General features: G+C 41.4%; 6 protein-coding genes across 7 annotated transcripts; 3 read left to right on the forward strand and 3 right to left on the reverse strand.

The window, feature by feature from the left end:
• The first annotated feature begins 2,253 nt into the window (after positions 1-2,253).
• Positions 2,254-3,681, forward strand: LOC135349798 (uncharacterized). Its single transcript, XM_064548407.1, has 2 exons — positions 2,254-3,047; positions 3,125-3,681. Exons 1-2 carry the CDS (start codon positions 2,832-2,834, stop codon positions 3,443-3,445), a joined length of 537 nt encoding a protein of 178 aa, XP_064404477.1. The 5' UTR covers positions 2,254-2,831; the 3' UTR covers positions 3,446-3,681.
• A 12,331-nt stretch (positions 3,682-16,012) lies between these two features.
• Positions 16,013-16,891, reverse strand: LOC135349976 (thioredoxin domain-containing protein 9-like). The gene is made up of 2 exons (XM_064548660.1): positions 16,758-16,891; positions 16,013-16,646 (listed from the first exon to the last, which is right to left on the reverse strand). Exons 1-2 carry the CDS (start codon positions 16,889-16,891, stop codon positions 16,115-16,117), a joined length of 666 nt encoding a protein of 221 aa, XP_064404730.1. The 3' UTR covers positions 16,013-16,114.
• A 45-nt stretch (positions 16,892-16,936) lies between these two features.
• On the forward strand, positions 16,937-19,493 carry LOC135349936 (ufm1-specific protease 2-like). 2 transcript variants are annotated; one of them, XM_064548600.1, is made up of 12 exons: positions 16,937-17,042; positions 17,088-17,363; positions 17,445-17,643; positions 17,697-18,115; positions 18,175-18,400; positions 18,449-18,529; positions 18,582-18,658; positions 18,708-18,908; positions 18,959-19,061; positions 19,116-19,179; positions 19,230-19,290; positions 19,336-19,493. In XM_064548600.1, the coding sequence occupies exons 1-12, from the start codon at positions 17,016-17,018 to the stop codon at positions 19,429-19,431; spliced, it is 1,830 nt and encodes a 609-aa protein (XP_064404670.1). In that variant the 5' UTR covers positions 16,937-17,015; the 3' UTR covers positions 19,432-19,493. The 2 variants fall into 2 exon arrangements, with proteins under 2 accessions (XP_064404670.1, XP_064404671.1); XM_064548601.1 differs by lacking the exon at positions 16,937-17,042 and having other exon boundaries at positions 17,228-17,363; positions 17,417-17,643.
• LOC135349987 (ubiquitin-conjugating enzyme E2 A) lies at positions 19,485-21,039 on the reverse strand. Its single transcript, XM_064548675.1, has 5 exons — positions 20,879-21,039; positions 20,588-20,668; positions 20,236-20,351; positions 20,013-20,101; positions 19,485-19,743 (listed from the first exon to the last, which is right to left on the reverse strand). The coding sequence occupies exons 1-5, from the start codon at positions 20,920-20,922 to the stop codon at positions 19,615-19,617; spliced, it is 459 nt and encodes a 152-aa protein (XP_064404745.1). The 5' UTR covers positions 20,923-21,039; the 3' UTR covers positions 19,485-19,614.
• Positions 21,040-21,216: 177 nt separating this feature from the next.
• Positions 21,217-22,400, forward strand: LOC135349799 (uncharacterized). Its single transcript, XM_064548408.1, has 2 exons — positions 21,217-21,275; positions 22,088-22,400. The coding sequence occupies exons 1-2, from the start codon at positions 21,217-21,219 to the stop codon at positions 22,398-22,400; spliced, it is 372 nt and encodes a 123-aa protein (XP_064404478.1).
• Positions 22,401-22,499: 99 nt separating this feature from the next.
• LOC135349996 (diphthamide biosynthesis protein 3-like) lies at positions 22,500-22,996 on the reverse strand. The gene is made up of 3 exons (XM_064548686.1): positions 22,861-22,996; positions 22,733-22,807; positions 22,500-22,655 (listed from the first exon to the last, which is right to left on the reverse strand). The coding sequence occupies exons 1-3, from the start codon at positions 22,966-22,968 to the stop codon at positions 22,590-22,592; spliced, it is 249 nt and encodes an 82-aa protein (XP_064404756.1). The 5' UTR covers positions 22,969-22,996; the 3' UTR covers positions 22,500-22,589.
• Between the last annotated feature and the right edge of the window lie 68 nt (positions 22,997-23,064).

The following is a 23,064-nucleotide window of genomic DNA, read 5'->3' on the forward strand; positions in this document are numbered from 1 at the left end:
ATCTTTTTACATGCAAAACAACATCAGCAATGTTTGGTTCCTATATAGTATACACAATGTATATACACATGCACACTCGAGCAGGAGCAGACTTGATGGCCACTAACACTATAGAGTATATGGCCTCCATTGCCACTAACGAGACAAAAGTTATGCTATACATAATTATATTATCAAGAATTGTGGTCTGACTTTTTCACAACGTAACAAAGGAAATGATAGTCAACAGCCAGGGAAGATGAGTCCAGGGTCAGTAACCGTATTTATTTACTGATTTACTCCGTATCCTAGGTGATTTTCCAGTGAATATGAGCCATATTTTACTTCCTACAGGCACTAATATTTTAAGATTTGAAAATTTGCATATACAGCAAAAAAACGCAATGAAAAATGTGTGTAGAATTTTATTTGTGCTGAGCTAGCTAAACCTAGCAATCTCAGCTACTTATTACATGTTCATGAGGTCAAACAATGCAGTCAAATTCTTGCTCTGTGCTGTCTATGCTGAGTCAAGGCTGTGGCTATAAGAGGTAGAGGAGTACAAGTATCTATATATAGTATAGCTAGAGTCTCTAGGCTATCAAGGATATAACAATAATGAACCATGTGTGTAAATTAGTGGATTCTGGATCCGGGATAAAACCTTTTTACTGATTTGTGATCACTGATAGATAATTATAGTAAAGTTGTAGTAAGTGATTGTTCTGTGACTGGAATTACTTCATTTGTTAGAGGCTGTCTGGCATTCAACTGTGGGAGATGTGTTAGTCTTGACGAGGGAAGCAACAAGTGAGAAAGATAACCATGCAGTTTAAAAACGGACAAACAGTATAGGACATGTGCCAAGAAATATAGCTTCACTTATTTTTTCTTTCGTGCAAGAGACGTCAATAAAGGAATGGTGGAAATCACTGGGGATACTCTTAATCGTGGTGCAGGAATAGGGATGGAGGTCCCTTGTATTTTTCATTTGTTTGGCCCAGCCGGCCTAAATTGTATCTAAAAATACTTGTAGAAAAATACTGTACTTGCATTGTTAAAATTAATGTACTCTTTCTATATAGGTTATGAGCCCAGAGGAGAGTCAATTCTACCCTGTAGATGATTGGCCACCATTGTCACTAAATGCCAAGAAATTTGGGGATTTCACCCTCCGACCCCTGTTGGTCTACATGCGAATCATCGATCACGATACCATGTCAGTTAGGTCAGCGGCATCTGCGCTGTCAGTTGCCTCCCTCCCTGTCCCATTGGTGGCTAAGAAGCTGGTTCGCAAATAAGCCTAAAAGTTTGCAAGGGCCTTATTATAAATAAATGCTACGCTGCTCCCCATACCATGGTAACTCACATGCAAACCTCAGTATGAAAAGAAATTGATAGTAATAAAATTCAAACTTGCCCTGCCAACCTCTATATTGTCTCGCTATATATAGGTCCAAGAAATGCAGACCTTGCAAACTTTGAGCCCCCCTCCCTCCCTGAATAGCTACTCCCACCTGTCCCACCTATACCAACACCCACACAGAACGAGTTGCGCAATTAAAGCAGCATTGAAAACGGAAGATAATGACACCAGGAATTAAACACTAACAAAAGCACCAAATATAACTCCATGCATGCATGCATATAATGTATAAATACAACGTATACATATAAAAGACAAAAACAGCAATTGGAAGCAGTCCTATATAATACTCTAAGCCATCAGTCACATTCAAAGGTGCATGTAGTCATCAGACTCATGTAAATGGGGGAATTGGCTTTCGTGAAATGCATGTAGAGCTACAGATTTAACCTTTCCATGATAATTATGTCTAAACTTAAAAAAGAGAGGAAGCAATCTTCAATAAGTAAGTGTAATTCTACTCATTTACTCTGTCTATAGCCATTCTACAACCCATTCTACAGTATTCTACCCCATTCTAGTGGCCATGCAGCAAATTCTAGCGCTCCACACATGCAGGAATTACCAAAAGTTTTGCCTGATAATTATGACGTTTTCTTAACAAGGCGCCAATTAGACAAGTTAATTCATGTGGGGGGGGGGGGGGGGGCATGCATCCAGCCCAACAAAGGTGTTTCGATCATTGCTGGGAGTGTTCGATGATTCAACAATATTGGCACAGTCAAGTACTTGCATTAGGATCCAAACGCAATAACGCCCTCGATTGAAACATACTAAGTAAGAGCATTGGTGAGGATCAGTGGACCATATAGTGGCCAACTTGAATTTAGCACTGTGACACAGAATCTGAAATTAGCTTTTGGCTATCAGCTATTCAGCTATCAGTTCAGCTTTATAACTATCAGTGTTTGATCAGCAAGGACTGGACCACAGAATCTGGGAGAAGGTTCTAATTCTGGCTGGGTAGTAAATGCAACCCACCGAATATTCAGCTCCACCCTGCAGGTCACAGACAGTGGCCAATGTGATCACCATGCAGGAAGCTTTCAGCTTTCAGCATTTATATAGCTGCATGTGGTGAATGGATGGATCAACATAATAATGCCTATTTTTTATGTATAAGGCCAACACAACTGCACATGTGCAGATTCTACATAATATTTTTTACATAAAGGGTTATTTTGTGAAACATATCTCTTTACACTTCGAGCTGAAAATCCCTTCATTTGAGGGCATTGTTGCTTCAATTCAGCAGAAATCTCTCTGTAAGTTTTTCCAGTCATAATCATGGCTTTTATATCCTCCACACTAACAGACTCCATGATGTTAAACGTACACGTGTAGCTGCATCTAAGAATAATTATGACGTCAGTAGGTCAGGGGATCTAGTCGAGTCTGCGCATGCTCTACTTTGGCCACATGTGCAATGCCATTTTTTGGTCACATGTGCAACGTATGGTACGCGGTGTGTGCGATGTCTCTTCTTTTCTCAATCACGAAGGACGATAGAACAATCAAACTAAAGCCGACACAGTTGTCTACTGAAACAATGGGTAAAGTGTTCAATCTGTCAGCAGACAGTATCTTTTTGATAGGAGACGATGGTACCGTGGCCACAGCAGAAGATGGGAACTTCAACTCATGAAATGGACTCTGACATTAGCTGAACAGTGAGTGGCAACCAGCTATAGATCTACTCCTATGCCGGCTATAGTTTAACAACCTATTCAACCCAAGTTCTCAAAATGGAAGCCTCAAGGATCCAGCTTAAATGCTCCATCTTCCCTTTCTCTAAAGAAACCAGGCAGCTCGAAGGCATGTTGGACAAAGAGTGTGGAAATCTGCTCCTACGACAAGTCGTACGATTCTATCAAGAAAAAGTTCAACTTGCCAATCATTTTAACTGAAAGTACGGCAAGTGTGTCACAGATAGTTGGGATTGTGTCAGCTGAGGGATTTGAAGGAGATTCTGTCATTATTCTAGACTCTCAAAACCTAAGGATACCGGACAGCAATGGAACCAAAGGTACCGGTATATAATTATGTCATCATCATTAATCAGAGTGTCATACAGGGGGAGAGAAATAATAGTTGGTGCTAATCACATGATCTCCAGCCAATCAGTTGAAAGTAGTCAGGTGACCATGGATTAAATAACTTAATCCACACTTAAGTGTGCTTTAAGTTAGTTTGTTAATGCACACTTTTTATCAAAATCATAATACAAGCAGATTGAATCTGAATGTCATAATAATAATACAAGCAGATTAAAATGTACACGTACACAAGCAAAGCTAAAAAGTATTAGAAAGTTGAATGTTATTGTTTCGACTTGTTTCATGTGTAGTAAGTGTACCGAATTGCTGACTTGACCATAGCATCACTTTTTCGTCTAGAGAAATAGGTTCAGCTTGCTTCGAAGATGTACATACCTGTACCTAAGCCAGACCCATATAATCGTTTCATCAAGGGTGCTTCGAATATCATAGCTTTCCAAAAGAGCAAACCAGATACTCATTGCCATATAGTTTGCGCACAAAGTTTCCCATCCAGTAAGCCAGATCAGCTGGAGGCATATCCAGTAGTGGGATCGGGACTGTTGGTCAGGAGAAATAAGTCGAGAACATGCCCAGTCAGTCCAGATAGCTTTAGATCGTATCTCCTTCTCAGTCTGGATCTACAAACCTACTAAAACTTGCTATTACGTCTAGCTAGCTAGCTAGCCACCAGCAACTGATTTAAAATGTAGCTAGATCTAGCTGCCACGAGGCTAGAGCTCATGTGACAGCACTAAATCCTTTAGAACTACCTAGCCAAGTCACGTGTTTTAATGCTGGTGCACTCGGATGGCCTCTTGGTTATGTAATGCACTCGGCTGCGCCTCGAGCACCACGTTAACCTCGAGGCCATCCTCGGCACGCAGATTAAAACACTTAATCTTGGCTAGGTGTGTTCTAAATAATACTTAGATACTGTTTAGGAGAGGTGTCTATGGGAATTATAAGCCCAAAGGCCTGCTGTAGTATCCCGAGCAAAGCGAGGGTACTACGAGTGCCTGCGGGCTTATAATTCCCATAGACACCTCCTAAACAGTATCTAACGAGTTTAGTTGCTAGGTTCATTTCAAAAACTAACCGAAAGAATGGACGCGGGCGAAGACCTAGGCCTAGACAAGCTCTTTTCTGAAGAAGTACTCGGCATAATAATGACCGAGCCCATAGACCCCGCCCTCTACGACATAAATGTGGAGGCGGAGCTGGCTACTCTTTCTACAGAACAAAGAAAGGAGGAGGAGCTGGACGAGCCAACAGAACCTGCACAATCTTCTCTACCTAACTCAAAGCGAATGAAGCTTTCTTCAAGCAGTGCCTCTACCTCCAAGCAAGTGCGTGCATTTGCACCTCAATGAACAAAAAGTGAGATGGAAAAATTGAAGAAGAGTGCTATTCCTAATAGCACAACTTCAGATACAAAGTACTGCTTCAAGCTATGGAATGACTGGTGTGAGTACCGATTAAATTGCCATGGGGATATTATTCCACTATTGAGTGACCTGAAATCCGAGGAACTATCCGAGAACCTGAAATGCTTTATTTTTCAGATTCGGCAGAACGATGGCTCAGAATTTCCCCCTGATACACTGCACCACATTGTGAGTGGCATACAGAGATATTTGCGATGGAATGGAAATCCCGGGATTGACCTGTTCAAGGATGCTTGTTTTGCTGACTTTCGAATGTGCCTAGACTCCGAAATGAAGCGCTTGCAGAGAGCTGGACTATAGGGTCACAAAAGAAGAAGGCTGAACCTCTAACAGAAGAAGAAGAAGAACTTCTATGGAACAAAGGTCTTTCTTGGATGCAAAACTCCACAACCACTGGTTGATACGGTACTTTTTATGAATGGTGTCTACTTTGCTCTACGAAGTGGTAGCAAACATCGTCAATTGAGGTCAGAACCATGCCAAATTCAAGTAATTGAAGTTGAAGGACAGCGGTCGTATTTGAAATACACAGAACACATATCTAAAAATCGACCAGGAGGCTTGAAAGGCAGGAAACTCAAGCCAAAAGTAGTGTCTCACTATACAACAATCCCGAAAACCCTGAAAGATGCCTATTCAAGCTTACCAACAGCTCCTGCCAAAAGATTGTCCTAAAAATTCATTTTACTTTCGAGCCTTGAAAAACCCAACACCTACTACTTGGTTTTCGAACAAACCAATTGGCCACAATACGCTGGACCAAACAGTGGCTCGACTATGTTCTGCAGCTAGTATTAAGGGGTACCGAATGAATCATTCTCTCCGTGCAACTGCTGCTACTAGACTCTACAACGCTGGAGTGGACGAATAAATGATAATGGAAACAACTGGACACCGAAGCTTGGAAGGAGTTCGCAGCTACAAGAGAACTTCTGAGTGTCAAAAGAAGTCAGTTTCAGACATTCTCAACGTAAAGCCAATTAACATACTGGCACACACACACTGATCACTCACAGATGGCAGTGCAACAGAACTCACAAACCAACTGCTGTCAATTTATGCCTCCAAACTTTAACTTTAGTACCTGCAACGTTACCATCAATCTCTCTATGCCTACATCGAACAACCAACGTATTAACAGCGACTGAACATTATAATTTTATGTCATTACCAAAAACAGAACAGTTACTTCTCATTGTTTATAATACAATCTACAAAAAAAATGTTTGAAAAACACAAAATAATGAATGGTTGTTGTGAACATGAAAATTACAGGTTTATATGAGAATTTACAGGTTAATATGGGAAATATAAACCCTGTACTGACCAATCAGATTGCTGGATTCTGGGCTACTAGTAACTAAGGGGGGATATTCCCCTCTGGCTCCAATTTCCCCCCCTAAAATTTGCTTTTAGGTACTAGACTTATCTGGCAATAATTATTACAGTATTGAGTTGACCTTTTTTGAATTCAAAGCATGCCTTACTTTCCCCCCTTTACTTAAAAATCCTGTATGACACCCTGTTGATGCAAGTGATTTGTGATATGGCCAACATAATGCACCTATTCAATGCAAAGCCACACTACCCCCCTCCTGGGACAAGGGGGGGGGGGGCTTTGTCAATTTTAGGAGGTGCAAAAGACTCGCAACAAACAATACCCAGGAGGTTGGTCACGATAATTAAGATTCACGTGGCTGAGTCTGCACTTTTTATCCATTCTCACATTTATCTCTCTTGTATAACATCTCCTGTTAGTTTATGAGTCGTACTAATTTAACACGGTATACCTGCTAGGAAGTGCAGCAACAACTTAAAGTTTGTGGTTTCTGGCTCATCTTCTAGTATGACTATGCTACTCACTTTCTAGTGTCACTGAGCATTATTAGCATCATAGTATATATAGAGGGCTACAATCATCTGCAGTAGGCTAGCTTAGCTAAAAAAGCTACTTTCTCTGTATATCTTGTCCGTGCATGCACATTCCTCCTTAAAACAGTATGCGTCATGACCAACCTCCTCTGGCAAATACCCCACAACACAATAATAATTAATGCAATACTTAATAGTACACATGCAGACAAACATCTATGATCACCTCTGATCTATCTTTACTAAGTTCCCACCCCCAGGGTTATAGGTTTCACTAACAACTCCCCCCTTTGTCCCGGGAGGGGGGTAGTGGGGCTTTGGTGCATAATACGTGTGATGCTTGGGCTTATTAATTAAATGGGGTTTATATAAATCTAACTGCAAAATTTTTTTTCTGTCCAGGGGCCAGTTTCTGGAAATCTACTCGGAAAATCCGTGCAATAAGTCAGGAAGACTACTCTTCCTTCAAAGGAAAGAGAAAGTATCAACCTGCAGTGTCCGATTCTGACTCAGATTTTGAGACTCCTCCACACCCAAGACGCCCCAGTTTCAGGGAAAGTAATGAAATAAGTCCTGTCCTAATGGAAACCTCCCTAAAGGCATCAATGCGCGAGATAGAGAAAGTACAGCAACTGAAGACAGATGTGTCTGTTCTCAGTGCAGAAGTGAAACGCACCGAAAGTACGCTCTACTCATTCAAAAAAGCTCTCTCCTGTATTGTGTGCAAAGCACTTGCTACGTTCCCATGGAAGGTTACACCATGTTGCCGCATAATTATGTGTAGTGGATGTGTTAACCGATGGCTTTCCATCGAATCATCTTGTCCTCACTGTAGAGCTTCGGTTGAATCTGATTCCTGTCAGACAGTTGAACGAATTCCTTCTATTGGTGCGCTTATCTCCTCTGATGACTGACTCTCTCTGAAATTTATCTGTTGGGTTTTCGCTTTCAGCTGTGTACATGTATACCTTAATCACTGAACTTCTTAGCCTCGATTTTGAAGCCTTGTGAAGGAGGCTATGAACTTCTATGCTCTTCACTTGTATACTCCTGTGTTTCATTAATGTGTTTCATATTCACTTGTATACAAGAGTATACATTATAATTATGGTGTTGCTTCGCTGTGCAAGCGCATGCGCAGGCTAACTAGCCTTAATCTACTGTATTAATTGGAGGAATAAAGCAAGAAATAGAGGCTAACCATTTCTTTCTTTGCTGCCTCATCTAGATTCCTGGAAGAAAGGCGCAGTTTTGCGAGGGCTATACCTGAGATCATAGATAATAGAGACAGGCTGAAATGAAGGCTAACTGATAGCCAAAAGCTAATTTCATATAAATTTATTATGCACCAAATTCTGTGTCACAGTGCTAAATTCAAGTTGGCCACTTTGGTAAGCTGATAGCTGAATAGCTGATAGCCAAAAGCTTATTATGCCTCGAGGCGTAGCCGCAGGAGGGATACGGTAAAGCTGACTGTGTGTGTGTGTGTGTGTGTGTGTGTATTCCAGCAGTAACTGCTCAACGGTTGCAATGCGACGAAAACTAACAGCTTCTATAGGCTTCTAGCCACGTTCTCTTGGATTTTGATTCGTGGATTAGCAAACTAAAGCTTCTTTCTCGAGTTATGGCTAGTTTGACTCACATTGAAGGCTGTTGCAGTCTCTTCAGAATCTTTTATAGCATCATCTGTTCGCACAACCTTTCTATTCAACATGTAAGTTAGCCTTGCAATAAAGCGCTAGCTTTTTGTTAGCTACAAGAGTCAGAAAGAGCTGCTAAAGAAGCTAGCTATTAATTTTAGTAGCCATTTCTTGTAACTTGCCGACACACCCCTTATTCCTGCGCATGCGCTCATTACCACGTGTGAGAGACTCCATTTTAACCCAGATCGTGGCAGAAATCAATTCTTTTTGTGGTCCTGGTAAGCCACAAAACACTACAATGATACCAGAATACTGTAGATGTGTGTACACAAGATATAGCCTTTTAGACTGCTTGTTATAGATCCTTCTTTCTGTGATTGAATTCTATCTTTAATACTTATCTCACAGACTAGACTACTGACTGACTATGCCTTTGACAAAGGTTTGCTCTCACTGTTTGGCTACAGGCCATATAAGACGATCAGTATGCACTAACTGTGGACACCCCTTTCTTGTGAAACAATCAAAGGTTAGCAAGAAATTGATTGCAAGACAAGCATTAGCGACTGAGAGTCTTGACAAATCACTATCGCGTAAAGCGAAAAATCGTAAATCCATGTGTATAGCTAGAGCTATTGAGACCGAGGAACAGGCTGTTGTGCGTAAATGCTACAATACCCGATCCATGTCTCGAGCTAGAGCTAATGAAACTAAGCCTCAGACTGTTGTACGTAGAGCTAAGAACACTGCACACATGTCTCAAGCTAGAGCTAATGAGACCGAGCCTCAGACTGCTGTACGTACAACTAAGAACACTGCACACATGTCTCAAGCTAGAGCTAATGAGACCGAGCCTCAGACTGCTGTACGTAGAACTAAGGACGCTGCATTAACATCTCAAGCAAGAGATAATGAGACAGAGCCTCAGACTATTTTACGTAGAACTAAGAACACTGCACACATGTCTCAAGCTAGATATAAGGAGACTGAGCCTCAGACTGCTGTACGTAAAAATGCTAATAAGCAATCTACATCTCGTAAGAGGAGTAACGAAACTCAGCAAGAAATTGTTGAGCGGAAAACAAAAAATAGACGTACAATGTCTACAAAAACAATTGATGTTGTAATTGATAAGTTTCTCGCTAAGGTGAGAACTGGTCCTGATCTTGTCTGCACTAGCTGCCACAGAATGTTATATAGACATACTGTAGTGCGTTTCAAGCCTTGTAAGTACACTAAAGCTGACCCCGACCTACTCGAAAAGCTTTCTAAGCATGCACACTTCAGTAAAATTAATGGGAACCAGTGGGTGTGTAAAACATGTGATGGTTCAATTACCAGAGGTGTCATGCCTGCTCAAGCTAAAATCAATGGTATGGAACTAGACAGTGAGCCTCATGAGTTGAAGTGTTTGAATGCACTAGAGCGTAGGTTAATTGCATTGCAAGTCAGTTTTAGACAGATTATTTTATACACTTTTTCTCTTCTATACTTCCTCTTCTATACTTTTGAGCGAAAGCAAATCATGGCGAGAGGCATTAGCACAGCGCCAGCTTGAACACTAGTTTCATATGCACCAGATTCTGTGCTAAATTCAAGTTGGCCACTTTGGTAAGCTGATCGTAAGACACAATTATAATAACCTTATCTCCACATTGATAATTCTTATGCAGGTTTCACACAAAAGAAACGAACTGCATTGATAAATGCTATATACGAATGACAAATGTACTCAGGCCAGAAGATAAAAGTTACCTTAATGTGATATAATTATTTTCACGAGTATTAATTTCTGTGAATGAGAGTATTTACAGATAATTGGAAATTGCTCTCCACTTGCGAGTAATTAGAAACGTTATGAATAACAATAATTTCACAAACTTGAACAAGCCATCGAAATCGCAAACAAATCTACTGAAAATAATACAACAAATTAAAGCATCTCTTAACTCCTTGTATTCACAATAACAAAATGACTGAGCTGCGGTGAATAAAATGCACGAGGAACTCATTCTTTTTTGTATTTACACTTACAACAATGATGTCACAGTTATAGTAATTAAGTATGTAATATAGAAGCATGTGACAAGGTTGTTATAATAGCACAACATGTGACAAGAAGTTATTGTAATAATGGCACACACCAATGTTGTATATAACTACCAGGTTGATACAGTGTCAATTTCAAGGTGTGCCATACAGTGAATAAATCCAACACTGAGTATGTGCAACGTACCTGAGAATCACGAATGCAAATTTTAGGGGGGGGGGGGGGGAGGGGGATACCCCTACAGGATCTATAGGCCTATATATAATATAGCTAGCTCTTCTAGCTAGTACGTAGCTTTGTTCTTCGTGTATCTAACGCATAATTATGCCAATAGTAGATCAGTTTCAAGGTAATAAAGATTAACCGAATGTAGATACGCACATTCCAGAAATGCGACACACCATATAGCGCAACATTTTCGCTGATTTGTAGGTTAGCAATCCTACACGAAAATTGTTAGAATTATCTGCTATAACATGCAAAGATTAAAGGCATGGCTTCCGGTAAGCAGCTACTCCACGAACATTGTGCAACGAAATGCTTTTAGAGGAAATATAAGTGCCTCGAAAATTTTACCTTATACGGAATGTACCGTATATAGCCGGTAATTTTCGGGGGATAAAATATTCATGGTTCAGCAATATTTTGACGTTTCATGGATAACATTTTCGTGGTTGCTGCTTGCGGTAAAGGTAGCTTCATTCGTGGGTAAAATATTTGTGGTCAGAGCTCCAACCACGAAAACTACAAATATTTTGTCTCCTGGAAATTACCAGTTATACGGTATATACATAAAAGTTTTCTGAGATACGATGCAGTATTATTTGCCTCACGCTAGGCGCTAGGCAATAAATAAATGCACTGCTGAAAATACACTGCTCTCTATAATGAAAGCACCGCGGGTGCTGATGCCTCGATGGAGGTGCCAAAGCTACATAACAAAAAGCTACAAATAGCTTTATACACATGATGAACATTTTTGCATTAATTAATTTTGCTGCATGCAGGAGAATCCAGAATCGCAGGGAAACTCAAAGAGTGGGTAACGATCGACCATGATTATTGTTAAAAACAATCGATGCCGAAAGTTCAAGCCTTGCAGCTCTCTTCTCATTCTTGCAGCTACCATTCTAGTACAGAGATAAAGTTCTACTAAGTAGAGTAGCAACACTCGGTGAACAATTTTTGCTACGCATTCTTCTGAAAAGGCTACAATGACATTCCAAGTAAGGCATAGCTTGAGAACAAAGCATTATTTTGCACATATACAAATAAAAACATGACTAGAAGCCTATAGAAACTCTAACTTGCACTTGGCTGATAATTGAGCAGCTGTAGCAGTCTACACACACACACACACACACACACACACACACACTACCGTATACTCCGCTTGCGCATGCGTACCGCGGCATAATTATGTTGGAATACAGAGGGCAGTATACTTACTATATTATCCTTGCACCTTTTGTGCAGCTCAGCCACTTCATTGAGAACAGTCCCTCCCCCACAGCTGCAGTTAAGTCTTGCTTGGTCCTCTATGAATGGCTATCCGGTATAGAGAGTTTTGAGTCTGTAAAAATGGGAAGGGAATAAAGGTGAAAGTGGACAACTATATACTGCAGAATGTCTGCAACACATGAATGTTGAGCATTTTGCGTTCCTTATGGAAAATGCTTACAGTACAACATGCAGCCAGTGTGTACACGTATTCCATACAAGGACACACGCTAAACACGATGTGTCAAACTTTGCAAACTCCAGTACAGGAATTTTCAACTGCAATGTCTAGAGCAGCCATACAACATTACGAGAGCACAAACATTGCTGAGCCAGGCAATGTAAAAAAATGTATACTCGCTACTAGAGAAGTCTGAAATGGGAGTGTGCCCCAGCCTTCCTGCTCACTTGATGAGAGTGTAGACAGGAGAATCTCTATTAGTTCCTGGCAGATATGCAGTCCTGTGTGATCAATATAGTAGCTCACAAAAAGATTAAGGATAGCTTCAGCTGTGATGCAAAGCCTCCACCCTAGGTCGATTTTCTCCCAGTTTAAAAAATTGGTTTGGAGCCCTAGACATTGCAGTATTAACGGGAAATTTTCGTGGGGTGCAAAATTTCGCGTTTTTTGAGGGCAGAGTAGTTAACGCGAAAATTAAAACTCCTACGCACTGGTATTTCACATGCAAAGCTATTGGTGTGTGTGGTTTCCTGGCATTGAAACGCGAATATTAGAACCCACAAACATTTCTGCTGAGGGCTCTGGAGCCAAATAGCAAAAATTTGCACCCACGAAAATTTCCCGCTATACGGTAGATAAACGGGATAGGCAACGCACAGCACTTCCGTTGGACGAGGATAGTTACATTTAACCCTTTTGCCGTAAGATTATGCACGCCTCACCGTACTAAGAAATTCACTAAAAATGTTAGACAATGTGGTAAAATTAAAGCCATTTCATAGCCGGACGAGAAGATTCCAGACAAGAACTGTAATGTGGAAGGAGCCATTTACAGTGGAATATGATCTAGTATTGTCTACATGCATAACAAAAAGAAAATAGTGGGTGTGGTCAAGTCAAAGTATCACTACAAGTGATGAAGAGTTCAAGTACGACACATGGAATATCTTCCTCAGTAGACTCAAAAAGAATATTTATGGAGCATACAAGCATTTATCCATGTACTAGGGTGCATAACAACAGAAAACAAATATAGTGAGCTAATGTTTATTTTACAGTGTATGTCTATGCTTTCTTAGTTAGAGTGATTCTCATCAACATCCAGTCTTCACAGCCATCCAGAGCTTCAATGTGTTTGCTGAAGACTTGTTGTAGATAGCATATTAGCTAGACACTTGCTATACTATATATATAGAGCAGTATTGTAAAAAAGGAGAGCTTACAAGGGTGTCTTCTCGAGTAAGATCAAACCACATATGATTTTAGATCACGAGGAATTTTCTTGTAGCCTCACCCACTGTTGACTATATGGAATAAACGAAATAAGCAGTAATGCAATGCAATGCCGAGTCTCCAGCAGCAAGGTAAATGTTTTTAGAAATTAGCTACTGCAGCGGTATAGTGGCCCGCGACATATAAAGAGCAAAAAGGTGCATGCACTCAATGTGTGTCATCACATGGGATGCATGGCGGTGTCAGTGTGGTAGGCCAGTTAGGAAGAGAAGCAACATGCATTACTGCAAAGTATTACTGACAGGGTTTCATCTAGGATTAAAAGTTTGGGGGGAGAAGGTTTACGCACGCCGCAAAATGTTTGGCCACTCCCACATTTGCTGCCCACACCCCCTATTACATGCTACTGCATCACAGTAAATCTAGTTACATCATAGACACTACTAATGTGATGTCATTATTCTACACACATTTTGGGGAGGGGGGAGGTTTATCCCCCCCCCCCCACTAGATGAATCCCTGACTGAATAAATCTCGAAATTAGAACCCCAGACACTTTGATACACCATTCTCAATTGACAGTTTCATTGGCATATGAAGCTGCTCTGAGGCTGTGCAAAGTTATTATGGTGTACACTGTACAGTGCTTGCAATTGGATGTTTAGTGCTTATAATCATTAGCTACATGTATGTGGTTACAGCCAAGTTACCCAGAATAATTAATGTACAGTATTTAACTATGGTCGCAAGGGTATGCAGGAACTAGAGTGTCATACCCGAATCGTGGATATTATACATTTTGGCAGTACCGAGTCTAAGCTGGAGTCACATGCCCTTCATACCCTGTCGGGCTAGAGGTTGGGGGTCACCTGACTGTGGTTAGGTTAGTATTGTAACATGTTGTACATTATGCTGTACTATAGACTACTCTAAGAAAACCCACAGAGAAGACACTATACTCTCAGATTTGTGGGTGACTGGATTAGAAGAATGTATAAATGCAGATTTACTACTAGCCTGGGATGGGACAGAGTCGCAGAGGTAGTTGGGTCCAACCAACGCGTGTGCGTATGGTTGGGTGTCAAGTACTAGTAACACCTTTGTTCCACTGCAGGAAATGTACAGCTAGGCTAATCAGATTGCTGTGTTCCAGTAGGAAATCTTTATCAAGAGGTTGATTGTATAATAGCTAGACACTCTAGCACAAGGAGAGTACAACCAGCTATAAGCCTACAGTACCTCAAGGCTTTTGAAGAAGTTGTTCGCAGACCAGAGAAAACCCACATAACACAGCTTGGTTTTGTCAAAATTAATTTTATTGTTAGCACACCAAAACTTAAAACAAATACAAGTCTTTTTGACTACTGTTCAAGCTTCATTTAGAGCTACTAATAGCTAGACCATGCATTTTGTTGCATCTCTGGATAAATACAGTTAGCCTTACCATGTTAACTAGGTAAACTGGCTCACTGCCTACTAAATCTTGTATTTATAGGCTATAGTATCCTCCTACTTTCTCTACGAGTTCTGAGGTATTTCTTGACTTTCAAAACAGCTATAGCTAGATCTAGCCGGCCAGCTAGACAGTATTCTTTATATCGCACCCTGCATGAGCCATGCGGTTGTTAGCCACTTAAGATCTCAGCCTCAAGTGTCAGTGGAACAAAAGTGCTACAAGTACTGATACCCAACCATAAGCACGTGTTGGTTGGACTCCGCCCAACTAGGTCAGAGGAGGTTCGACAACCGTGCGCCTAGGATTAATTTTTACTGGATTTAATAGACTATGTAAAAGGAGTGTAACACGTACCTCTAAAGGCAAGTTATATGAAAATGCTGATTCATGCTAGAGTTGCAGAATCTTAGCAACACACCAGTAAAAGTGTTGAGCTTTATGCCTTTATATGGAATATGTGTACACACTACTTGGCCTACTTCATTGTATGAGCAATTCCCATACCCATATAAGGAACGCAGTTTATTTCGCAAAGATTCTGCAAACTTCAGTACATTGTACAATAGAAAACCGTTGTATTATAGTTTAAACTTTGTTACTTATACATCTTTGACTAGATATAGGAGTGTCAAGTCAAATACATATACTTCATAATAATGTTGAAAAAAGAAAGCTAGTTATAGTTATGAAGTTCCTTACTTGAGTGCTTTCAACGCTGTCACGGTGTACAGTCATCACGGTGTACAGTCATCATAGTGTACAGTCATCATAGCTCCGCAGTGAGCGGTCTGTGATTTTCAACCTCTGGTTTGTTGTTCCCGGCCGGATCCCTGCAGCACCACCATGAGTCAGCTGGGTTTATGGCATGAAATGTAACAATTTATATTATTAGCACATACAAACAAGCAAAAGTTGCAAAGTATCAAATCCACCTACCAGTTGCTTAGTTCGGGTTGGCTTTGTGGTAAGAAGAGAAGTATCCATTGGATCGATTCGCCTGAAGATTGTTCCTTAGAGATGTCCTTCTTCCGAGGTCCTAATCAGATCCACATGTGCGCGTGCGCATGCGGTTACGTGTCATGTGGGAAAAGCCCCACCCCCTTGGCCTTGAAAAGCCAAATCTTGGGCTACAGTTCTGCTTTATATCACCATAGATTGAAGAGTTCTTCAATCTATGATATCACTCCATTATAATATCCATATATTATAATTACATAGGATTGACAACAATATTACTGTGCACATAATATGTAATTGTCTCGCTCAGACGTGCATTTATAAGTGAGTAGATCAGTCATCAGAGTCACTGTCCTGAGCAGACTCTCTTATAGTCTTCTTGGCTCTGAAGTTGACTTGTTTTTTTGCAGGCTTGCCAACGTCCGGAGGTTCCGACAGATTGCCTGAATAATTTATCACACCTGCACAGCCCAGTCGCCATTCTAGCATCTCCGTGGAGAAGTCGTCATGGCCACCGAGCTCGTCAAACCCTTTGATGTAGTCCTTTGTGATGGAGTCAATGACACAGGATATGGTGGGGAGGACGCGTATACGGAGCCTGTCACAGAGGAAGGGGGCTCGCTCCACGTTGAGCTTGATGAATCTCGTTTCAAGATGTTTGGGGGCCAGAATGATTAGGTGTTTGTCTACAATTTTGCAACGGAAGGTAGAGTCTCGGAAATAATGGCACACCACTTTGTTGCTCTTTTTACAGATGTCAAAGAACTCTTTCTCCTCTGTAATCTCTGTGTACTGCCCATGTCCCTGTGTCATCCACTGCTCCTTTTGAGATCGTGCCTTCTTCATCTGCTGCAGTCGCTGCTCCCTAGGCATGGAGAGATCACATAATAGATAAATGTAGCATTCTGGTCATAGATACAGTTACATGTACAGTAGCCACACTTGTATTTGTCACACCCCCTAAGTTTAGCTGTACCTTAGCTTGTCCAGGTCATCAGCATCCATTTTGTCCATTCTATCTATTTCATTGTCGAGTTGGTTCTCTATGACTTTGGTGGCCTGGAGTAACCTCTGCTCTACGGCTGCTTGCAGAATCTCCTGAGTAGCCATCTCTAGCTAGCTAGCTCTCTCAGCTCACTTTAAACTTTTCCCTAGTGATAAGGTTCAAAGGTCAAATTAGGTGGCCTTTGCAGAGTGGGCGTGGTGCCATGTGTAGTTAGCTAGCTAGCTAGCTATGGAAATCATTCTGGACCAGGATAAGGTAATACCAAAGGTTTTGCAATGACTTTATGTTACCCCTCTCCAGCTGAAAGGCTGTCGTGGCCTGGGTGTGCTGGTGACATTGAAACAAGCGCCAGCACTGACTGTAGTGGGCCAATATGCCTGTGTTCCAGCCAATCAGAGTGTACCACAACTGGAATCTGTTGGTCTACCTACTCCAGACTGGGTCAATACGACTGAGGAGGCCAGGAGTCATTTCCCTGGTGGCTGTGATGTCAGACGTGGTGTGTGGGTGTGTGTAGATTCAAAGGCGACGACTAGTGCAGTATGGACAATGCTGACCTCAATTACTCGCATCTTGGTGAGAAAAAATGCGTTACATGTGGATATTATGTATGACGTCAATTGTAACAGTATATACTTTTGTTCCTCATACTCACAGGAAGTGTTATGTCCAGAGGTGTTAGCCGTGCTGTACAGAGATGGAACTGAAATGGAGTGTTTCACTATCGACTCTGGTAGTCTGAGTAGTCAGTCAGTGGGGCTAGCCACGACCTCTCTCCAGAGCTACCTTACCGAGAGCACTCTTCTCTGTCGACTCCTAATTTCCGTCCCTCTATACTTACCTGAAGGACAGCCAGGTGTTTTATTGCAAGAATAATGCATATGAAATGAAATTCTATCTCTTTTATAGTGTCCACTTCGTTTTCCTCTGTTGAAGAGTTCTTCAACAACAGCTCGACAATATTCTGTGTATCCTCAAAACCACCATTGATCTTCAGTGAGTCTACCACTAGTGGGACAGCAGTCAGGAGGTTGATCAAAGCCAAGCCACAAGACCCAGTCGCAACTCTCCCTAGCTCCTCCCAGCACATACCCCATGCTCAGACAGGCCCTGTGATTATTGAGCTTCTCAGAGACCACACCCAACCAACAGACACTCCATCACTCACTGTGTCTAATCCTCTACCCAACAATTGCTTAAAAGTCAGTCTGTCGGTGGATGTGCTGGTACTGGCCAATATCACTTCACCTTTGAGGGAACTGGCTGCCGTTTGTAGAGAGAAATTAACCACCCACCTAAAATCAATTGCCAAAGGCATTACATGGAAGGTACATTCATTTGTTTGGTACTGAACAGTGTATAGTAATGTGATTGCCTGTACGTGTAGGAGGGAAGTGTGTGTACTGTGACCACCCACCACTTAGCCCTATGGAACCAACACTGTCCGGTGACAATCGTCTACCCACACACAGCCCACTCGTGGGAAAGTCTTGACAATCCTCTACCAGTCACCACTGACGACCTGCGACTTTACAGAGAGGAGCTACACAAGAGACTGTGTCTTGGAACAGACCTGCCATATCTCAGGGTACCGAGACAACCAACAAAGCAAGGTATCATTCATATCTCAGCCTTGATGTAATTTTAATTTTATTCAACAGGCTCTCCATGGCTCACGTCTAATATAATGCTTAGTACAGGTTCTCAGCTACTCAATCCTCACCACCATCTCAAACAGACAGGTCAGTGTGTGTATGTGTGTGGTCACATAGCTACAGTCACTCTCTACAACAGTCAAGACTGGGAGTCTGGCAACAGTGCAAGGAGACTATCTCTACTACCACTACATGCAAAATGGTTTCAATGACAATGTAAGTTATGTCATACAATGTAACTACAATTAACTTAGTCTTTCCGCAGGGCTGGGGTTGTGCCTACCGATCGCTACAGACCCTCTGGTCTTGGTTCTGGCTTCAAGGCTACACAGACAAGCCACCACCAACACACAAGGAAATTCAAGAGAGTGTAGTGGCAGCAAAGACAAGGAGCTCTTCTCTGATTGGCTCCAAGGAATGGATTGGGTCGATTGAAGTCAGCAACTCCCTCAATCAACTGCTAGGGGTATGTATGCATAGTTATGTATGACCGTCTTGTATACAAATTATGCTCAGTTGGTGTCCATAATCAAGCCCCAAATTAAAGGCCCTGACATGGCCAGTGTGGGGAGAGTTTTGCTGGAGCATTTCAGAACACACGGGACTCCAGTTATGATCGGTACATTACTAAATTTTCTGTAACTTAATACTTATTGTAGCCTGTTGGGTTCAGGTGGAGGAGTGTTAGCACACACTATTCTGGGAGTGACCTTCAATGACACCACAGGAGAAACACAGTGAGAGTTAATTGAGCTTTGTTGCTGTCAATCCTTACCTTCCATTCCAGATTTCTCATTCTAGATCCACACTACACTGGTACAGAGGACATTAATACCATCACTGCCAAGGTAAATGGATATCAACAAATTCTTTCGATTTTCAATCACATGCAGGGCAAATGGTGTGGGTGGAAAAAAGTGTCATTCTGGGACGAAAAAGCCAGCTACAATCTCTGCATGCCAAAGAAACCCACTGACTTCTTGTTATAGTTTCAAATGCAATTTGTGTATATTTTTTCGATGCTTTCAAATCAATGTCATAATTTTGTCAATCTGAAACCATTTGAGCATGTAGTGTGTTCACAGAATAATAAGTACAAACATGACTGACAGTGTAGCAAGGTAAAATTATTGATGGACTATAATCTACAACTACTCAGTCACACAGAGCCCCTATGCGTTCATCCAACTCTCTTCAACAATAGCCAGAACTCTTTTTTCATACTCTCTCCTGTTGTCTTGATAGAGCTGAGCAGCTTGACTATTGGCTGGACTGTTTGGGTTAGGCTCGTCCAGTAGCGACTGTGTGTGTTTGTGTTTTTGTATGTGTGATTGCTATGAACTCATTGGCTATAATTTACAAGAGAGCTAGCACACATCAGATTATAGTTTGATTTGGGCCAGCTTGCCATATAGAATCAATCAGAATAGTTGGACAATGTCCATTAGCACTTATACAAGTATGCTAACAGAAGCGACTAACGTGCAGGCCAGTATGCTAACAGAAGCGACTAACGTGCAGGTCAGACTGGGTGTGCTAACAATGTTGTACTATGTACAATTGTATTAACCTGTATTGATGTTAATATTGAAGATACATCATATGTTGGACTCCAGCGATTTTGTAAGATATCCAAACATATACTACCATCAGCGTAAACTGTGAAATAAGAACAGAGGTTGACGTAACACTATAACAGGAAACAGTGCATTGTGAGTGTTCCAAGGTAAGTACCAAGAGTCATACGATACGCATATTTCCTAACACACACACACACAAATCTAGTAATTTACCATTAGGGTGGAACATTTTAGAGACAAATCGAACAGTGGGTGGCTTGTTAGGGTACTCCTCTGAGAAGGCCATTGTTAGTTTGAAGGTGCCATCATCAAACGGTGTGTCTTTGGGCCTGCAAACAATGAATACACATAATCAGCAATTGCTCAATGCCATATATGATTGGTTGGTTATTACTTAGCAAAGCCATATTTGACTGCCAGGTCATCGTTAGCTAACCCATATTCATGACAGCTACAATCAGCAGTATTCCTTGTTTACATTACTGAGCTTCATAAGATAATTATAACATAATTAGATCACTCACAAAAAACGCTGAGCTAGTACTTTCAGCATAATATTACTCACCCGAATATGACGGCATTCCAGAGCATTATGTTATTCTCTGTTGGAGCCCCACTCACTCCGGCAGGGGGATCCTCTTGTAACCTGTAGAGTCACAATAATTATTATGGCAGAAAGTAAATACACGTACATTCGATACAATAGGCCAAGTTGGAATATGTTAAACGCTCTGAATAAGCAGTTTAGACATGGCCAATAGTATGACTGTACTTTATAATATCAACAGTATAAAATACAGTAGCTCTATGGTTTTAGTATCAAACACTGTTTATGATACTCTACAGTAATAAATGCCTTTTGAAATCTCTCATGAGTCTTCTCCTTGCTGGTGTGGACATTATGACTGACAGACGGACTCAGTGCTTGAGCAGAAACGAAGTGCAGAGTGTATAAACTTAGTGTACGTGTTGTTAAAATGAAAAGTAAATACAAGCTATGTCATGTGTACTAAAAACCACGCCCATTTATTTCCCAAATAAAAGGGCGTGGTTTCCAGGTACGTCATGTGGCGGAAGTCCTAATCAACAGGAGCTCACTGCAATATCCCCACTTTGTTGATCACTTGTCCTGATCCTAGTCCTCACTTCCAAGATCTCTCCTGTCTCTGTATTGTCTGGTGTTTGGCAATAATTATGTCTAGCTATGGTTACACCAACCAGGGTCTCTGTGAATCTGAGAAGCCTACCTCAAGGTAAGGTCTAGCTTTGATTTAATCTAATATGTAATTACAGCACCACCACCATTGTTCATAATTTAAGGACAACTCAGCATTTTTGGGGTCCTAAAAAAAGCGCCAACGGTTGCTGTAATTTCGAGTAAAGCGAGGCTCTGATTAGGTTACGTGAGATTTTGAACGGCAGTGCTGTAGTGGACGCCAGACACTTTTACTAATAGTGGCTCGGACTGTAACGGTTTGACTTCAAAGTTGGAGGATGTGTTAGTGATTGTACTGAGGACACTTGAGCTCAATCGTGACATTTTGCTCGTTTATACTTACAATAAAATGTCCGGGCTCTGCCCAGCTAGATCTACATGTACCCCTCTGACACACCCCAACATTATTGAATGTGATGAATGACAGTGATGAATACTCGTAGCGAGGTGTGTCCCTAGTTAATTTATGGCAATTCGCCTTTACTTTTTGACCTATACATGTGTATTATGTGCATCATGCATTTGAGTACTCTTATTACTCTTGATTTGATGCATACATGTAGCTGTGCTATATAACTGTCTAAATGTAGATATAACATTATGGAGACCAAAAATCAAACTGTAGATCCACGTGCTTGTGTACAAGAAATTGTACTCTAAGTAGAGACACCTCACTAGCTTGTGGTATTTATTGTAGCGCCACCATAATTTAAGCACGCAATTTTAAGGATTCTAAATGTTTACCACTTTAGAGTGTAATTATTTTTTCTGGCACTGTAATTACACTAACTATGGTAATTGGATCTAACAAATCCATCATCTTATAATTTACGTGTGTTTTGTATACAGAGTGCTTCGTCCCCCCGGTGGTGGTGGTTCCCTCAACATATTTGGAGGGGGAGGTGACCCATCTCCTGCCAAAAGCAAGCCTCAACCAGTGAAACAGACCCCACCTCCCCCCGTGGCAAAGCAACCAGTAAAACAGACTCCACCTCTGCCTGTGAAACAAACCCCACCTCCTCCTGTGGCCAAACAGCCAGTGTCTACCATCATCAACCCCAGTCCGTCATCAGCAGCTACAGAGCGGACTACACCAGCGAAACGCACCTCAACCAAGGTGCATGCTCCTCCTGGTGGCAAGTCGAGCTTCTCTTTCTATTGAGGGATCTGGAGACCCCTCGGGGCACAAAGCAACAATCATAAACCCTCAATAATTGTACCTTTTAAACTAAACATTCTAGAGACAGGTTTTTATATATGGTTTTAATACAGGTGAAACTTTATTTTTGTTATCAATTCCATTGTGTACATGTGAGAAAATGAGAATAGTGCAAAAGTTTGGGAGATGCTGCTATGTAGCCAGGGCCACTTGGCTGCTTGATTTCTTCACCTTAGGATTGGACAACAAGAAGTCCTCCTGAGGAATGGAATTACAGAATGAATTTACATCGGCTGGGTCATGGGCAACGAGCAATTCATCAATGTACAACTTACTAGATCATATATAACTTTGATGATAAGTGAGCAGCTAGGACAAGTCGCCACATCCTCTCCATTCTCAAGATCCTCCTGTGGGAGTAGGTACGTAAAGATATTACTCAGAATGGTACTGCACTTTATACCCTAGTTATCTCAAACTGGTCACCACACGGACAAGGGTAGAGATACGTCTCTGTTTCTTCATCATACTCAAAGTCTTCAATCTCAACCTCATCATGGAACACGGCCATATTGTCTACTAGCACAGGGACAACCTTATTTCTAACACAACCTTCTTGGTATATCTTCTTTAGTTTCTGGTCTGCGATCTTGCACAACCAGATGAA

This window comes from Halichondria panicea, chromosome 16, assembly GCF_963675165.1.
Source record: "Halichondria panicea chromosome 16, odHalPani1.1, whole genome shotgun sequence".
NCBI lineage: Eukaryota > Metazoa > Porifera > Demospongiae > Suberitida > Halichondriidae > Halichondria > Halichondria panicea.

Excerpts from the sequence above, each read along its gene's own strand:
- LOC135349976 (XM_064548660.1), bottom strand. The coding sequence starts at position 16,891 with ATGGCTACTCAGGAGATTCTGCAAGCAGCCGTAGAGCAGAGGTTACTC. Across the intron at positions 16,647-16,757 it reads GATGACCTGGACAAGCTAAG|GGAGCAGCGACTGCAGCAGA; the intron begins GTACAGCTAAAC and ends CTCCATGCCTAG.
- LOC135349799 (XM_064548408.1), top strand. The coding sequence starts at position 21,217 with ATGTCTAGCTATGGTTACACCAACCAGGGTCTCTGTGAATCTGAGAAG. Across the intron at positions 21,276-22,087 it reads TCTGAGAAGCCTACCTCAAG|AGTGCTTCGTCCCCCCGGTG; the intron begins GTAAGGTCTAGC and ends TTTTGTATACAG.
- LOC135349987 (XM_064548675.1), bottom strand. The coding sequence starts at position 20,922 with ATGTCCACACCAGCAAGGAGAAGACTCATGAGAGATTTCAAAAG. Across the intron at positions 20,352-20,587 it reads TGGAATGCCGTCATATTCGG|GCCCAAAGACACACCGTTTG; the intron begins GTGAGTAATATT and ends CATTGTTTGCAG. Across the intron at positions 20,102-20,235 it reads TAAAATGTTCCACCCTAATG|TTTACGCTGATGGTAGTATA; the intron begins GTAAATTACTAG and ends CTTATTTCACAG.
- LOC135349996 (XM_064548686.1), bottom strand. The coding sequence starts at position 22,968 with ATGGCCGTGTTCCATGATGAGGTTGAGATTGAAGACTTTGAGTATGAT. Across the intron at positions 22,808-22,860 it reads ACCAGTTTGAGATAACTAGG|GAGGATCTTGAGAATGGAGA; the intron begins GTATAAAGTGCA and ends CTACTCCCACAG. Across the intron at positions 22,656-22,732 it reads TCAAAGTTATATATGATCTA|GAGGACTTCTTGTTGTCCAA; the intron begins GTAAGTTGTACA and ends TCCATTCCTCAG.
- LOC135349798 (XM_064548407.1), top strand. The coding sequence starts at position 2,832 with ATGCCATTTTTTGGTCACATGTGCAACGTATGGTACGCGGTGTGTGCG. Across the intron at positions 3,048-3,124 it reads AAGATGGGAACTTCAACTCA|CAACCTATTCAACCCAAGTT; the intron begins TGAAATGGACTC and ends GCTATAGTTTAA.
- LOC135349936 (XM_064548600.1), top strand. The coding sequence starts at position 17,016 with ATGGAAATCATTCTGGACCAGGATAAG. Across the intron at positions 18,401-18,448 it reads GAGACAACCAACAAAGCAAG|GCTCTCCATGGCTCACGTCT; the intron begins GTATCATTCATA and ends TTTATTCAACAG. Across the intron at positions 18,530-18,581 it reads CCACCATCTCAAACAGACAG|TCAAGACTGGGAGTCTGGCA; the intron begins GTCAGTGTGTGT and ends TCTCTACAACAG.